General features: G+C 37.7%; 1 protein-coding gene across 6 annotated transcripts in view; it reads right to left on the bottom strand.

Annotated features, from left to right (window-relative positions):
- The window catches only part of PHKA1 (phosphorylase kinase regulatory subunit alpha 1), a 171,711-nt gene that overhangs the window by 14,525 nt on the left and 139,999 nt on the right, over positions 1 to 17,187 (bottom strand). For 2 of the 6 annotated variants that reach the window (XM_061409705.1, XM_061409708.1), the window contains 3 exons: positions 15,398 to 15,499; positions 13,719 to 13,834; positions 13,543 to 13,590 (listed from right to left, as the gene is read on the bottom strand). In XM_061409705.1, the coding sequence (XP_061265689.1) occupies positions 13,543 to 13,590; positions 13,719 to 13,834; positions 15,398 to 15,499 (266 nt within the window). The remainder of the gene's footprint in view (positions 1 to 13,542; positions 13,591 to 13,718; positions 13,835 to 15,397; positions 15,500 to 17,187) is intronic. The other 4 variants (XM_061409709.1, XM_061409706.1, XM_061409707.1 and 1 more) reach the window with 2 other exon arrangements.

Below are 17,187 nucleotides of genomic sequence, written 5' to 3'. Positions count from 1 at the left end.
ATGATCCAAAATCCTGAAAACAAAATGTAATTACAGATAAACAGACTAGACAAGGACTGAGAAGATGCAAGAAATGTTTAACAAGGACCTAGAAGAAATAAAGAAGAGTCAATCAATAAAGAACAGTGCAACAACTGCAATTAGAAACACTCTGGAGGGAACCAACAGTAGAATAACTGAGGCAGAAGAGAGGATAAGTGAGGTGGAAGATAGAATGATGGAAATAAATGAAGCAGAGAGGAAAAACAAAAAAATAATTAAGAGAAATGAGGACAACCCCAGAGACTTCTGGGACAATGTTAAAGGTCCCAATGTTCAAATCATAGGTGTCCCAGAAAAAGAAGACAAAAAGAAAGGGCCTGAGAGAATACTTGAAGAGATAATAGTTAAAAACTTCCCTAATATGGGGAAGGAAATAGCCACCCAAGTCCAAGAAACCTAGAGAATCCAAACAGGATCAACCCAAGGTAAAATATCTCAAGACACATATTAATCAAATTAACAAAAATTAAACAAAAAGACCAAATATTAAAAGCAGTAAGGGAAAAGCAACAAATAACACACAGGGGGATCCCCATAAGGATAACAGCTGATCTTTCAATAGAAACTCTTCAGACCAGAAGGGAATGGCGGAACATACTTAAAGTAATGAAAAAGAAAAACCTACACCCAAAATTGCTCTACCCAGCAAGGATCTCATTCAGATACTAAGGAGAAATCAAAAGCTTTACAGACAAGCAAAAGCTGAGAGAATTCAGCACCACCAAACCAGCTCTTCAACAAATACTAAAGGATCGTCTCTAGACAAGAAACACAGAAAAGGTTTACAAAAATGAACCCAAACAACAAAGTAAATGGGAATGAGATCATATTTATCAATAATTACCTTAAATGTAAATGGGTTAAATGCTGCAACCAAAAGACAAAGACTGGCGAAATGGATAAAAAATTAAGACCCCTATATATGCTGTCTGCAAGAGCCCCACCTCAAACCTAGGGACACATACACTGAAAGTGAGGGGCTGGAAAAAGATATTTCATGCAAATGGAGACCAAAGGAAAGCAGGACTAGCAATACTCATATCAGATAAAATAGACTTTGAAATAAAGACCATGATAAGAGACAAAGAAAGACACTACATAATGATCAAAGGATCCATTCAAGAAGAAAATATAACAATTATAAATATATATGCACCCAACATAAGAGTACCCAAGGCAAATGCTAATAAATATGATAGGGGAAATTAACAGTAACACAATAATAGTGGGGAATTTTTATATCCCATTCACTCCTATGGATAGATCAACCAAACAGAAAACTAGCAAGGAAACATAAGCTTTAAATGATACAATAGACCAGTTCAGATCAGATCAGATCAGTCGCTCAGTCATGTCTGACTCTTTGCAACCCCATGAATCGCAGCACGCCAGGCCTCCCTGTCCATCACCAACTCCCGGAGTTCACTGAGACCCAGGTCCATCGAGTCAGTGATGCCATCCAGCCATCTCATCCTCTGTCATCCCCTTCTCCTCTTGCCCCCAATCCCTCCCAGCATCAGTCTTTTCCAATGAGTCAACTTCGCATGAGGTGGCCAAAGTACTGGAATTCCAGCTTTAGCATCATTCCTTCCAAAGAAATCCCAGGGCTGATCTCCTTCAGAATGGACTGGTTGGATCTCCTTGCAGTCCAAGGGACTCTCAAGAGTCTTCTCCAACACCACAGTTCAAAAGCATCAATTCTTCGGTGCTCAGCCTTCTTCACAGTCTAACTCTCACATCCATACATGACCACAGGAAAAACCATAGCCTTGACTAGATGAAACTTTGTTGGTAAAGTAACGTCTCTGCTTTTGAATATGCTGTCCCGGTTGGTCATAACTTTCCTTCCAAGGAGTAAGTGTCTTTTAATTTCATGGCTGCAGTCACCATCTACAGTGATTTTTGAGCCCAGAAAAATAAAGTCTGACACTGTTTCCACTGTTTCCCCATCTAGTTCCCATGAAGTGATGGGACCGGATGCCATGATCTTCGTTTTCTGAATGTTGAGCTTTAAGCCAACTTTTTCACTCTCCACTTTCACTTTCATCAAGAGGCTTTTGAGTTTCTCTTCACTTTCTGCCATAAAGGTGGTGTCATCTGCATATCTGAGGTTATTGATATTTCTCCCGGCACTCTTGATTCCAGCTTGTGTTTCTTCCAGTCCAGCGTTTCTCATGATGTACTCTGCATATAAGTTAAATAAACAGGGTGACAATATACCACCTTGACGAACTCCTTTTCCTATTTGGAACCAGTCTGTTGTTCCATGTCCAGTTCTAACTGTTGCTTCCTGACCTGCATACAAATTTCTCAAGAGGCAGATCAGGTGGTCTGGTATTCCCATCTCTTTCAGAATTTTCCACAGTTTATTGTGATCCACACAGTCAAAGGCTTTGGCATAGTCAATAAAGCAGAAATAGATGTTTTTCTGGAACTCTCTTGCTTTTTCTATGATCCAGTGGATGTTGACAATTTGATCTCTGGTTCCTCTGCCTTTTCTAAAACCAGCTTGAACAGCAGGAAGTTCATCGTTCACATATTGCTGAAGCCTGGCTTGGAGAATTTTGAGCATTACTTTACTAGTGTGTGAGATGAGTGCAATTGTGCGGTAGTTTGAGCATTCTTTGGCATTTCCTTTCTTTGGGATTGGAATGAAAACTGACCTTTTCCAGTCCTGTGGCCACTGCTGAGTTTTCCAAATTTGCTGGCATATTGAGTGCAGCACTTTCACAGCATCATCTTTCAGGATTTGGAATAGCTCAACTGGAATTCCATCACCTCCACTAGCTTTGTTCGTAGTGATGCTTTCTAAGGCCCACTTGACTTCACATTCCAGGATGTCTGACTCTAGGTCTGTGATCACACCATCGTGATTATCTGGGTCGTGAAGATCTTTTTTGTAGACCTAACTGATATATATATATAGGATTTCACCCCCTCCCCCCAAAAATGGATTTCACCTTTTTCTCAAGTGCAAACAGAACATTCTCCAGGATAGATCACATCCTGGGCCACAGATATAGCCTTGACAAATTTAAAAAAACTGAAATTATTTCAAGCATCTTTTCTGATCACAATGTGGTAAGATTAGATATCAACTACAGGAAAAAACTATACACACACACAAATATGGGGGATAAACAACATGCTTCTGAATAACCAACAGATCATGGAAGAAATCAAAAAGGAAGTAAAAATATGCATAAAACAAATGAAAATGAAAACACAACAACCCCAAACCTATGGGATTCATTAAAAGCAGTGCTAAGAGGGAGGTTCATAGCAATACAAGCCTACCTCAAGAAACAAGAGAAACATCAAATAAACAACCTAAGTTTACACCTAAAGCAAATAGAAAAAGAAGAACAGAAAAACCCCAAAGTTAGTAGAAGGGAAAAATCATAGAAATCAGAGCAGAAATGAATGAAAAAGAAATGAAGGGGACTACAGCAAAGATCAACAGAACTAAAAGCTGGTTCTTTGAGAAGATAAAATAGACAAACCATTAGCCTGACTCATCAAGAAAAAAAGGGAGAAGAATCAAATGAATAAAATTAGGGATGAAAATGGAAAAATTACACAGACAACAGTGAAGTACAAAATATCATAAGAGACTACTATGAGCAACTATATGCAATGAAATGGACAACTTGGAAGAAACAGAGAAATTCTTAGAAAAGTATACCTTCCAAAACTGAACCTGGAAGAAATAGAAAATCTTAACAGAATCATCACAAGCATGGAAATTGAAACTGTAATCAAAAATCTTCCAAGAAACAAAAGCCCAGGACAAGCTGGCTTCACAGGTGAATTCTACCAAAAATTTAGAGAAGAGCTAACACCTATCCTACTCAAATTCTTCCAGAAAATTGCAGAGAAATGTAAACTCCCAAACTCATCCTATGAGGCCACCACCACCCTAATACCAAAACCAGACAAAGATGCCACCAAAAAAGAAAACCACAGGCCAATATCACTGATGAACATAGATGCAAAAGTCCTCAATAAAATTCTAGCAAACAGAATCCAACAACATATTAAAAAGAACATACATCCTGACCAAGTGGGTTTTATCCCAGGGATGTAAGGATTCTTCAATATTTGCAAATCAGTCAATGTGATAAACTACATTAACAAATTGAAAGGTAAAAACCATATGATTATCTCAATAGACACAGAGAAAGCCTTTGACAAAATTGAACACCCATTTATGATAAAAACTTTCCAGAAAGCAGGCATAGAAGGAACATACCTCAATATAATAAAAGCCATATATGATAAACCCACAGGAAACATTATCCTCAATGGTGAAAAATTGAAAGCATTTCCTCTAAAATCAGGAACAAGACAAGGGTGCCCACTCTCACCATTACTATTCAACATAGTTTTGGAAGTCCTAGCCACAGCAATCACAGAAGAAAAAGAAAAAAAAAAAGGAATCCAGATTGGAAAAGAAGAATAAAAATTCTCACTATTTGCAGATGACAAGATCATGGCATCATGATCATGGTCTCATGACAAGTAGATGGTCATGGTCTTGTCTCATGAGACAAGATCATGGTCTCATCACTTTATGACAAGTAGATGGGGAAAGAATGGAAAGAGTGACTGACTTTATTTTCTTAGGCTCCAAACTCACTGCAGATGGTGACTGCAGCCATGAAATTAAAGATACTTGCTCCTTGGATGAAAAGCTATGACAAACCTAGACAGCGTATTAAAATGTAGAGACATTACTTTGCTGACAAAGGTACATACAGTCTAAACTATGGTTTTTCCAGTAGTCATGTATGCATGTGAGAGCTGGACCATAGAGAAAGTTGAGTGCTGAAGATCTGATGCTTTTGAACTGTGATGTTGAAGAAGACTCTTGAGAGTCCCTTGCTTTGCAAGGAGATCAAACCAGTCAATCCTAAATGAAATCAACCCTGAATATTCATTGGAAGGACTGATGCTGAAGCTGAATCTCCAATTCTTTGGCCACATCATAGGAAGGCTGACTCATTAGAAAAGACCCTGAAGCTGGGAAGATTGAAGGCAGGAGGAGAAGGGGACAACAGAGGATGAGATGGTTGGATGGCATCACCAACTCAAAGGATATTAGTTTGAGCAAGCTCTGGGAGATGGTGAAGGACAGGGAAGCCTGGCATGCTGCAGTACATGGGGTCTAAAAGAATCAGAGATGACTGAGTGACTGAACAATAACAACAACATCATATCAGTAGAATAAAACATAAAACCCACATCATCCTAATAGATATGGAAAAGCATTTAATAAATTCTAGCACTCCTGTGACTGTGTGGATCACAACAAAGTATGGAAAATTCTTAAAGAGATAGGAGTACCACATCACCTTACCTGTCTTCTGATAAACCTGTAGGCAGTTTAAGAAGCAATAGCTAGAACCAGACACAGAACAACTGACTGGTTCAAAATTGAAAAAGGAGTGTGACAAGGCTGTATGTTGTCGCCATATTTATTTAGCTTATGTGCAGAGTGCATCATGTGAAATGAAGGTGTGGATGAATCACAAGCTGGAATCAAGACTGCTGCTAAAAATATCAACAACCTCAGATTTGAAGGTTATATCAGTCTAATGGCAGTAAGTGAAGAGGAACTAAAAGAGCCTCTTGATGGGGGTGAAACAGGAGAGTGAAAAAGCTGGCTTGAAACTCAACATTTAAAAAAACTAAGATCATGACACCTGGTCCCATCTCTTCCTGTCAAATAGAAGGGGAAAAAGTGGAAGCAGTGACAGATTTTATTTTCCTGGGCTCCAAAATCATTGTGGATGGTGACTGTAGCCATGAAATTAAAAGATGTTTGTTCCTTGGAAAGAAAGCAATGACAAACCTAGACAGTGTATTAAAAAGCAGAGACATCACTTTGACCACAAAGGTCCATATATCCAAAGCTATGGTTTTTCCTGAAGTCATATATGGATGTGAGAGTTGGACCCATAAAGAAGGCTGAGGGCCAAGGAATTGATGCTTTTGAATTGTGATGCTGGAGAAGACTCTTGAGAGTCCCTTGGCCTGCAAGAAGATCAAACTAGTCAATTCTAAAGAAAATCAATTATGAATACTCATTGGAAGGACTGTTGAAGCTGAAGCTCCAATACTTTGGCCACCTGATGCAAAAAGCTGGCTCATTGAAAAAGACCCTGATGCTGGGAAAGATTGAAGGCAAAAGGAGAAGGTGGCAGCAGAGGATGAGATGATTAGATGGCATCACCAACGCAATACACATGAATTTGAGCAAACTCCAGGTGATAGTGCAGACCAGAGGAACCTGGCATTCTATAGTCTATGAGGTTGCAAGGAGTCGGGCATGACTTAGTGATTGAAAAGCAACCCTCCCCTTCATGATAAAAACATTCAACAAACTGGAAACAAACAGGTTCTTCCTAGATCTCATAAAGGGCATCTACAAAAAACTCACTGCTGACATTATAATGAATGGTTGGTAACTGAATGTTTTCCCTCCTAAGACAGAAGAAGACAAAGATGTTTAATCTTGCTACTTCTATTCAACATCGTACTGGAGGCTCTAGCCAGGGCTATTGAACAAGAAATAAAATAGAAGTCACTGAGAGTGCAAAGTCATTTGTAGATGACATGGTCTTGTATATAGGGAATTCACTAAAAATCAGTTAAAACTAATAAATGAGTTCATTAAGGCTGCTTGATATAAGATCAATACACAAAAATCAATTGCATTTCTAAACAGTAGCAATCAACAATCTGAAAATGAAATTAAGAAAATAATTCCATTTAAAACAGCATTAAAATAATAAAATACTTAGGAATACATTTAACAAAAGAACTGTAAAATCTACACTCTAAAAACTATAAAACATGTTGAAAGAAATTAAAGACCTAAATAAATAGAAATCCTATTTTAATGGATCAGAAGGCGTAATACTGTTAAAATTTCAATACTCTCAAAACTGATCTACAGGCTGAACACAGTCTATCAAAATCCTACAGAGTTCTTTACAAAAACTGATAAGCCTATTCTAACATTCATGTGGAAATTCAAGAGACCCATGATAGCTAACACAATCTTAAAAAAGAAGATCAAATTTGGAGAACTCACAATTCCTAATTTCAAAATTTATTATAAAGCTATAATTATAAAAAATGTGTAGGGAGACACTGCTTTGGGAGCAAGTGTTCTCCTTACTTGCTGCAAATCCTTCCTTCTAAAAGACTGTAATACATGCATAGGCTAGTTATGTAGATCAGTGAAGTAGAATTGGGAGTTCAGAAATAAACCATTACACTTCTGCCAATTTTTAACAAGGGTGTCAAGAAAAGTAAATGTAGGAAAGATAGTCTTTTCAAAAATGGTGCTGAAACAACTGGATAGTCACATTCAAAAGAATGAAGTTGGACCCCTTACTTCACTCCATACACAAAAAATAAGTCCAGATGGGTTACTATGCAGAAAAGAGTTAACACAGTAGGCCAGAAGTGCTATGCTTGGAAGGCCTGATTACAAGATTGACCTTTGGTTGGTATTTGGAAAGCTGGATTTTGGGAGGGTTCCCATCATTCTCAGAATTCAGTAACAGTGGCTTATTGTGCCTAAACTGTTTGTGAAAACACTAGGGTTTATATTGAACACTTACTTTCTCTCTGGGAGTCTAGAGTTTTGGTACATGCCAGACAGAGGCTGTTTATGTGACCAGCCCTCAACAAAAAGCCCTGGGTGCTGAGTCTTAAGTGAGCTTCCCTGGTTGGCAATATTTCATACATGTTGTCACAACTCATTGAATTGGGAATTGCATCCTGCCTGTGTGACTCCACTGAGAGAGTACTGTGGAAACTGGTGCCTATTCCCCCTGCAATTTGTCTAATGCACCTTTTCCCTTTGCTGATTTTGCTTTGTATCCTTTTGCTGTAATCACAACTTTTAGTACGACTATATACATAGTCATGTGAATCCTCTTAGTGAATCACTGAATTGGGGGGGGGTGGTCTTTTGGGCACCCATAAACATAATCATAGACCTAACTGTAAAAGCTAAAACTATAAAACTTTTTAAAAAACAGGAATAAATCTTTGTGACTTTGGACTAGGCAAATCCTTATTAGATAGGAAACTAAAAGTAAAATTAGATAAGTTGGGCTTCAGTTCAGTTCAGTTCAGTTCAGTCACTCAGTCGTGTCCGACTCTTTGCGACCCCATGAATCGAAGCACGCCAGGCCTCCCTGTCCATCACCAACTCCCGGAGTTCACTCAGACTCAGGTCCATCGAGTCGGTGATGCCATCCAGCCATCTCATCCTCTGTCGTCCCCTTCTCCTCCTGCCCCCAATCCCTCCCAGCATCAGAGTCTTTCCCAATGAGTCAACTCTTCGCATGAGGTGGCCAAAGTACTGGAGTTTCAGCTTTAGCATCATTCCTTCCAAAGAACACCCAGGACTGATCTTCAGAATGGACTGGTTGGATCTCCTTGCAGTCCAAAGGACTCTCAAGAGTCTTCTCCAACACCACAATTCAAAAGCATCAATTCTTTGGTGCTCAGCTTTCTTCACAGTCCAACTCTCACATCCATACATGACCACTGGAAAAACCATAGCCTTGACTAGACGGACCTTTGTTGGCAAAGTAATGTCTCTGCTATTTAATATGCTACCTAGGTAGGTCATAACTTTCCTTCCAAGGAGTAAGCATCTTTTAATTTCATGGCTGCAGTCACCATCTGCAGTGATTTTTGAGCCCCCCAAAATAAAGCCTGACTCTGTTTCCACTGTTTCCCCATCTATTTCCCATGAAGTGATGGGACCAGATGCCATGATCTTCGTTTTCTGAATGTTGAGCTTTAAGCCAACTTTTTCACTCTCCTCTTTCACTTTCATCAAGAGGCTTTTTAGCTCCTCTTCAGTTTCTGCCATAAGGGTGGTGTCATCTGGCTTAACCAAAACTAAAAACTTCAAATGACACTATCAAGAAAGTAAATCCAGTGGTTGATATTCTTCAGAGGAAAAAAAAAAGAAAGTGAAAAGAAAATCCATAGAATGGGAAAAACTATTTGCTAATCACATATCTGAAAAGGGGTTTGTATCCAGAATATATAAAGAACCTTTAGGGACCTATATCCTGGTGGTGCTAGTGGTAAAGAACCCGCCTGCCAATGCAGGAGACATAAGAGATGTGGGTTCAGTCCCTGGGTTGGGAAGGTATGCTGGAGGAGGAAATGGCAACCCACTCCAGTATTCTTGCCTGGAGAATCCCATTGGACAGAGGAGTCTGGCAGGCTACAGTCCATAGGATTGCAAAGAGTTGGAAATGACTGTAGTGACTTAGTACACACACATATCTAGAATATATAATCTTTACAACTCAGCAATAAAAAGACAACCTAATTAACAAATGGGCAAAGGATCTGAATGGACATTTCTCCAAAAGAAGGTAAACAGTCAATCGGCACATGATTAATGATAATTAATAATTAATAATTATGATTAATATCATAAGCCATTAGGGAAATGCGAAATCAAAACCACAATGAGATACCACTTCATACCCACTAAAATGGCTAGAATAAAAAATATGGTCAATAGTAAGGAAAAGACCCTGATGCTGGGAAAGAATGAAGGCAGGAAAAGAAGGGGATGACAGAGGATGAGATGGTTGGATGGCATCACTGACTCGATGGACATGAGTTTGAGCAAGTTCTGGGACTTGGTGATGGACAGGGAAGCCTGGTGTGCTGCTGTCCACAGTCGCAAACAGTTGGACACAACTGAGCAACTGAACAACAACCAAGAATTGGTAAGGATACGAAGAAACTGGAACCCTCAGACATTGCTGGTGGGAATGTAAAATGGTACAGTCCCCTTTGGAAAACAATGAAACAATGTGGTAGTTCCTCATAATGCTAAACATAGTTACCAAATGACCCAGCACTTCCTCTTGTAGATGTATAACCAAGAGAAAAAAAACATATGCCCAAATAAAAACTTGTACATGAAGGTTCATAGCAGCATTATTCATTAACAGTAAAAAAGCAGAAATAACCCAGATGTTTGTCACCTGGTGAATCGATAACCAAAATGTGCCACATATCAATACAATAAAGTATTGTTTAGCAATATAAAGGAATGAAGTATTGATACATGCTACAACATAATGAACTTTGAAAAACTTATATAAGTAAAGGATAAAATACATTGCAGAAAGTGGCTCTTTGCTAGCTTAGATTCAGAAATAAATATAAAATGAAAAAAATATAATATAAATATTTCCTGAGAACAGAGCTTCTTACATATTATTTTGGGTCAAATGCCCATATCACCATTGCTATGTAAAAGAGAAAAGCGTCCTAAGGCTTTTCACTATTGGCACAGTGATGTACCAAGAAGATGAACTCCATTTGATTTATCTTCAGTGTCCTCATCTCTACCATCAAGATCCTAGGCTGTTAAGTGGATTCAAACATTAAGGTTATTCAGACTATTTTCCAAAACCAAATATCAATAGTTCCGAGATTTTATATTAACTTCTCTATGCGTCTGTCTTCCTTTATTAATGTGAATATGACAAAGTTGGCCAAGTCATACTATACTAATTCAGTTTAGTTCAGTTGCTCAGTTGTGTCTGACTCTCTACAACCCCACGGACTGCAGCATGCCAGGCTTCCCTGTCCATCGTCAACTCCCAGAGTTTACTCAAACTCATGTTCATTCAGTCAGTGATGCCATCCAACCATCTCATCCTCTGTCATCCCCTTCTCCTCCTGCCTTCAATCTTTCCCAGTATCAGAATCTTTTCAAATGAGTCAGTTCTTCGCATCAGGTGACCAAAGTATTGGAGTTTCAGCTTCAGCATCAGAGCTTCCAATGAATATTCAGGACTGATTTCCTTTAGGATGGACTATACTAATTGAGGTCAAGAGAAATAGTTATATCATTTCCAATAGTTTTCCATTTTTTTATTTGGTTGCTATCTGGCCTTCAGTCTAAGAATTGAAATCATAGGCCATTATGGATCATTGATTTAAACCAAGGAAACTAAATCAGAGGTCAGTTTTCCTAAACTGTAAGCTTCATGAGGGCAAGGACTACATCTGTTTTGTGCTTCCCTGGTGGCTCAGGTGGTAAAGAATCCGCCTGCAATGAAAGATAGCTGGGTTCAGTCCCTGGGTCAGGAAGATCTCCTGGAGAAGGGAATGGCAACTCACTCCAGTATTCTTGCCTGGAGAATTTCATGGAGAGAGGAGCCTGGCAGGCTACAGGCCATGGGGCCACAAAGGGTGAGACGTGACTGAGCAACTAACACTTTCAACATTAATATTTCCAGTGCCTGGCACAAAGTTGGTACTCACTTAATACTTACAAATAAATTAACAATCAGAAGAACAAGTAACCCAGTGGTTTTCAAACTCAAAAGTGCATCTGAATCACCTGGAAAACTTATTAAAACACAGACTGCCAGGCCTCACCCCAGCCTTTCTGATTTAGTAGGCCTAGGATAGGAACCAATATTTTACATCTCTAACAAGTTCCGAGTGGATACCGATGTTTTCTGGTACAGTGCCTGGCACATAGTGGGCATGCAATTTTAACTATATTAGTTGAAAGAATAAGTGACTAAACAGATTTTAACAAGTACTTATTAAATTGAATTTTGTTTTCTGAAATGGAAAAAAAGGTTGGAGTTGAACCCTCTCCCCTGCCTTTTTGGAAAAGAAATGGAAAGATTTCACCCTAAATGAAGTTGATTTATAAATATAAGTACATGAAGTTGATTTATAAGTATACATATATGAAGTTGATTTATAAGTAAAAATTTAACTTTTTGACTCATTTTGCTTTTCTTTTCAGTCAATCTGTATATGTCATGCTTTATATAACAGCATATTCAAAGCATTTATGAATGGTATATAATACAAATATCAGCAATTACAAGAAAAGATGGTGACATCAAATCCTTACCCAGGGGATGGCCACCATGGGTTATGAAAAAATTTGAGAAAATAAACTTTTAAAAGGGAAAAGGCAAGGTAGCCATTATGTGTTTTTAAAAGTTTTTAGTAGAGTAAAATTACAGACTATTCAAGTAACTAACCAGCATGTTATCATTAAAAAAGTAGATAAAATAGCCTAACTCAGGAAGTCATGGTAAAGGGTTAAATAAATAAAACTATCTTTAAATGTATTTTTTCCGTAATCAGAAAAGAGGACATTGTTGAGCAGAGACAAAGGCTTAGAACAGTACAAAATACCAGATAGGCAGGTGAGAGTAGAAATCAATATTTAGAAATAAGGTAATGAAAATTCAAAGCTCTCAGTCTTCTAAATTATAGTCCTAACGATTTTGGTTTTCTTGAAGTCCTACAGGTAGTGAATGTATAAAATTGAATTAAATTATATAGTTTTGTGGATAGGTCAAGTCCTTAGTATCATATTAGTCTAGCTGGGAACATGGACTTCGAGTTCTAAATATATAATGAACTTGTAAGTAATACTGTGTGACTATAAACAACTATGAAGTATTTAGCCAATCACTCTCAACCAAAACAAGGACTGTTTACCAAGAACATAAGTTAACTCAGTATGAAATGTAGTTCTTTAACATTTCAGATAGGAAAATGTTCAGATTATCCAAACTGTCTAGAAAAAAATCCTGTAAACACTTTTCTATCAAAAGACCCTTTCTTATTCCATTCTGTTCTTTCACTTGCATAATATAAACGTGAAAGGGTATCTGATAAGTATACCTAAATTAAGTTTACTTCAAATTAAACTTCAAGCATTCGGTCTTTATTTTCCTAAATAGTTTCTGACTCCTAAAGCAAGCAAACAAACAAACATATAAACAAGCAAAATTTCCATTTTGCCTCTCCTTTTTGGACGTGCTCCAGTATCATAAGCTAGTGTAAGTCTATTTTGAAGGCGGGAGGGGTAGTTTTAAGCTTTTCATTAAAAGACTTTGAAATCACAAGATTTTCTAAAGTTTTAAGAGAAACTATGGAAGTTTGTGTTATTTTTTTGTATAACACAATAACTCATCTATTCTCATCTCCAGGGGAAAAATGAGTAAGAGGCTACAGTCTGATATTTGGTGACTCTCACCAATACCCAGATTGATTTATATGTTTTTTCCTCTATGTGTCCACAATGTGTTTCATATAGCTCTATCATGACGATGACAAAAATTTGAAAATGGATTTTAAAAAAGCCCTCACCTAGTCTGGTTCTTAAAAGTAAGAAATTTAAGTCTAAAATTACATGTTAATTAATTAATTAATTCCAAAATTACATTTAACCTTAACAAGAGGAATTCAAGGTTTTAATTTCTTGCTATCAGAAACAAATTACTTTCATCTTAAAATTAGCGAAAGAGTTTGGTCCAGAAAAATGAAAGCGTGATTGCTAGAAAGGAGAATCAAACAAGCTACTGTGCGGCTTATCTTATTTTAAAAAAGTCATGAGCTCATGCATGTTTTGTAGAGCTAAAGGCAGGTTAATTTATGTTAAAGGATCCCTACTTGTTTCACCTGACTTTCAGTTGAGATAGACAGTCTACGAAAGTCCACCTGAAAAATAAATGGCTCAAATTAAATTTAGGATACGAAGCAAAATACATGATCTTACAAAGTCTGATTCCAAAATAATGTTCTTAAACATGGAAATATCCCAGTTCATTTCCCAAGTAGTATCTTACCTGCTTTATCTCACTTTTTAACTGCATGATCCCAGTTCGTTCTGTTTTGGTTGCTCCAACAGCACCAACCTCACGAATTGAAATAGCAGGGCTGATATTTGAATCAGTAGGACGAACTATATAGCATGATGGATTAAAGAGAAAGAGGGAGGATAATCAGGTTCAAACTTTTTCTCCATCACTTTTAAAAGACTCAGATGTATGACCTCCTTTTATGTTAATAATAATGAAAAACTCAACAGCTATAAAACTCAACACTTTCTATTCAAAGTGTGGTTCACAGACCTGCAGCATCGCCATCACCTAGAAGCTTGCTAGAATTTTAGGCCCAACTGTAGACCTATTGAATCAAAGTCTGCAGTTTAGCAAGCAAGTAAGTAAGTAATGGACTGTAGCCTAGGTAATTCTTATGAACAGTAAGGCTTGAGGAATACTGCTTTATAACTTTCTCTTACCACTCTAAGGTATCCATCCATCTGATATTATATATTTATTTATTCTAACTCTGAAAGTTAAGCATGGGAGATGACTCTTTTCATTTGCTCTGATGTTTTAGGTTTAGTTTAGTTCAGTTCAGTTCAGTCGCTCAGTCGTGTCCGACTCTTTGTGACCCCATGAATCGTAGCATGCCAGGCTTCCCTGTCCATCACCAACTCCCAGAGTTCACCCAAACCCATGTCCATCGAGTCGGTGATGCCATCCAGCCATCTCATCCTCTGTCATCCCCTTCTCCTCTTGCCCCCAATCCCTCCCAGCATCAGAGTCTTTTCCAATGAGTCAACTCTTCGCATGAGGTGGCCAAAGTACTAGAGTTTCAGCTTTAGCATCATTCCTTCCAAAGAAATCCCAGGGCTGATCTCCTTCAGAATGGACTGGTTGGATCTGCTTGCAAGTCCAAGGGACTCTCAAGAGTCTTCTCCAACACCACAGTTCAAAAGCATCAATTCTTCGGTGCTTGGCTTTCTTCATAGTCCAACTCTCACATCCATACATGACCACTGGAAAAACCATGCCTTGACTAGATGTACCTTTGTTGGCAAAGTAATATCTCTGCTTTTCAATATACTATCTAGGTTGGTCATAACTTTCCTTTCAAGGAGTAAGCACCTTTTACTTTCATGGCTGCAATCACCATCTGCAGTGATTTTTGAGCCCCCCAAAATAAAGCCTGACACTGTTTCCACTGTTTCCCCATCTATTTCCCATGAAGTGATGGGACCAGACTTGATATCAAATACTACCGCCAAACCACCAAGTGCAGATATAAGGTTAATTTGTGATAGAACCCAAATGTATTTGAATTTAAAGGTAAAAGGATACATCCGACAGCTACACACACATACACATCACCATAAATGCTACTGAATTATTGTCAACTGGGATACAAGAAAGTTTTAGATGATATAGATTGCTATTTGTGCTAGAGACTTAATGTAAAGGAATATATAAGACAGTCCAAAACAAAATATAATAGTAATCTACTTAATTTAAGAGGGAAAAAAGACACACAGTGGTTTCCAAATCTTGTTCCAGAAGCGAGCTTTGGTTTAAACTATTCCATATATAGGGGTTCTATTTATTTGGAGGAAAAGTTTCTCTGATAAAAGAACAGCATTTTAAAATCAATGAAACATTTAAAATAAGTACTGTGAAATAGAAATGCAGTTATTCAACCTTACCACTTCGTTCCACTCCAAACTCCTTGCCACTGAGTATATGATGCAAGAGGCTCTTCATGGCTGAAGGACTGAGATTCATCAGGCCATCTGTGGCTTCCTCAGCTAGTCAGCAGAAATGTTAGGACAGAGGTATTTCTAATTGGCCTGCCATTCCCACCCCACTTTTTCTGTTTCTTTTCTTGCTTAGAATTTCTGAGTCACTTGATTGGAAGAACAGAATTATGAAATACATTTCCAGAACTATATTGCCTAGGCATGCATACTGCAATTAAGGACAGATTATCTAGTTTATGGATTAACCAGGTTCTTGACTTCTTCAGTCCTCTTCCACATCAGTAGGGTATACTCAGTAGAATCTTTATTTGAAAGTGGGATGAATGAAAGATAAGAAAAATCAAACTGGAAACCAGTTGGAGAAAGTAATGGATGTGTATATGAAGATGGGCTAAAATAATCAAAACTTCTCAGTCTGGAAATATGGCAATTTAAAAAGAGATATGAATCCATGAAATTATGAAGAATATTGAGAAGATAACTTGAACTTGTTCATCAACATCAGACACCTATTATGAGTTTACTACATCTAGGTCATGATTTTAAGCAATGTTAGGACAAGCAGGTATGATATAATGCTTGCCTTGAGAGGCTGACCAACTAGCAATGTATGGGAAAGACCACACATGTGAACAAGATAAACAACAATAAAACATGACATGGCCATACTAAGTGTCAAATGAAAGGTATAGACAATAAATGCTTTGGAAATCAGAGGAGACATCAATCTCCAAGGATGAGGACTGATAAAATGCGAAGCACTGTTGAAGTAGGAGGCAGAGGTCAAACTATTGAGAGTCCTGGATATCAGACCCAGGGACCTTGACTTTATCCTAGAAGAAATGAATAGCCATGGCTTGGGGAATCCACAAGAAAAAAAAAATTCTGTAATGGGCAATTAAGAAAAAGTAAAGAATGTTTGAGGATTTTATCCCTTCTTGAGGTTAATTAATGAATAATCAGACTCATAAAACATCCCTTGATATATATGTGTGTGTGTGTGTGTGTGTGTGTATGAGACTGACTGTTTGCCACCCTACGAACTGTAGCCTGCCAGGTTCCTCTGTCTTTGGGATTCTCTGGCAAGAATACCGGAGTAGGTTGCCATGCCCTCCCTCAGGGGATCTTCCTGACCCAGGGTTCAAACCCATGTCTCTTACATCTCCTGCATTGGCAGGCAGGTTCTTTACCACTAGCGCCACCTGGAAAAGCCCAATGTAATCTATTATAATACATTACAATGCAATCTATAATAATGTGCTGAACTGGAAATCATTTACAATAAGGCAGACTTGGACTCAAATTTCGCTATTTACTAGTTATGTAACTTTGGGCAAGTAATTAACCTGAGTTTCTTTTTTTAAAAAAAAAACTGATCATTGAGTTTTATAAAAAATTTTATTTTAAAGGTTACTTTCAATTTACAGTTATTACAAAATTATAGGCTATGTTCCCATGTTACACAATACATCCTTGAGCCTATCTTATATCCAATAGTTTGTTGAGTTCCAATTTCTTTTCAGTAAAAGTGAGATTAAAAATACCTTCACCATTGGGTTGTTGTAAGCATTAAATGAGATAATGTATAAAAGTAGTGTCTGGCATATGGTAGGTACAGAATAATAATTAGCTTTATTTCTCTAAAGGGTTATTTAAATATACATTATATAATGTAATTTAGGTTGGATTCAAATCAATAAATTTAGCTACTTGCTAACAGTGCAATTAAAAGCCTT

Source organism: Bos javanicus, chromosome X, assembly GCF_032452875.1.
Source record: "Bos javanicus breed banteng chromosome X, ARS-OSU_banteng_1.0, whole genome shotgun sequence".
In the NCBI taxonomy this organism is placed as follows: Eukaryota; Metazoa; Chordata; class Mammalia; order Artiodactyla; family Bovidae; genus Bos; species Bos javanicus.
Note: the sequence above shows the minus strand (reverse complement) of the source record. Positions and strands in the feature narration are given on the sequence as shown.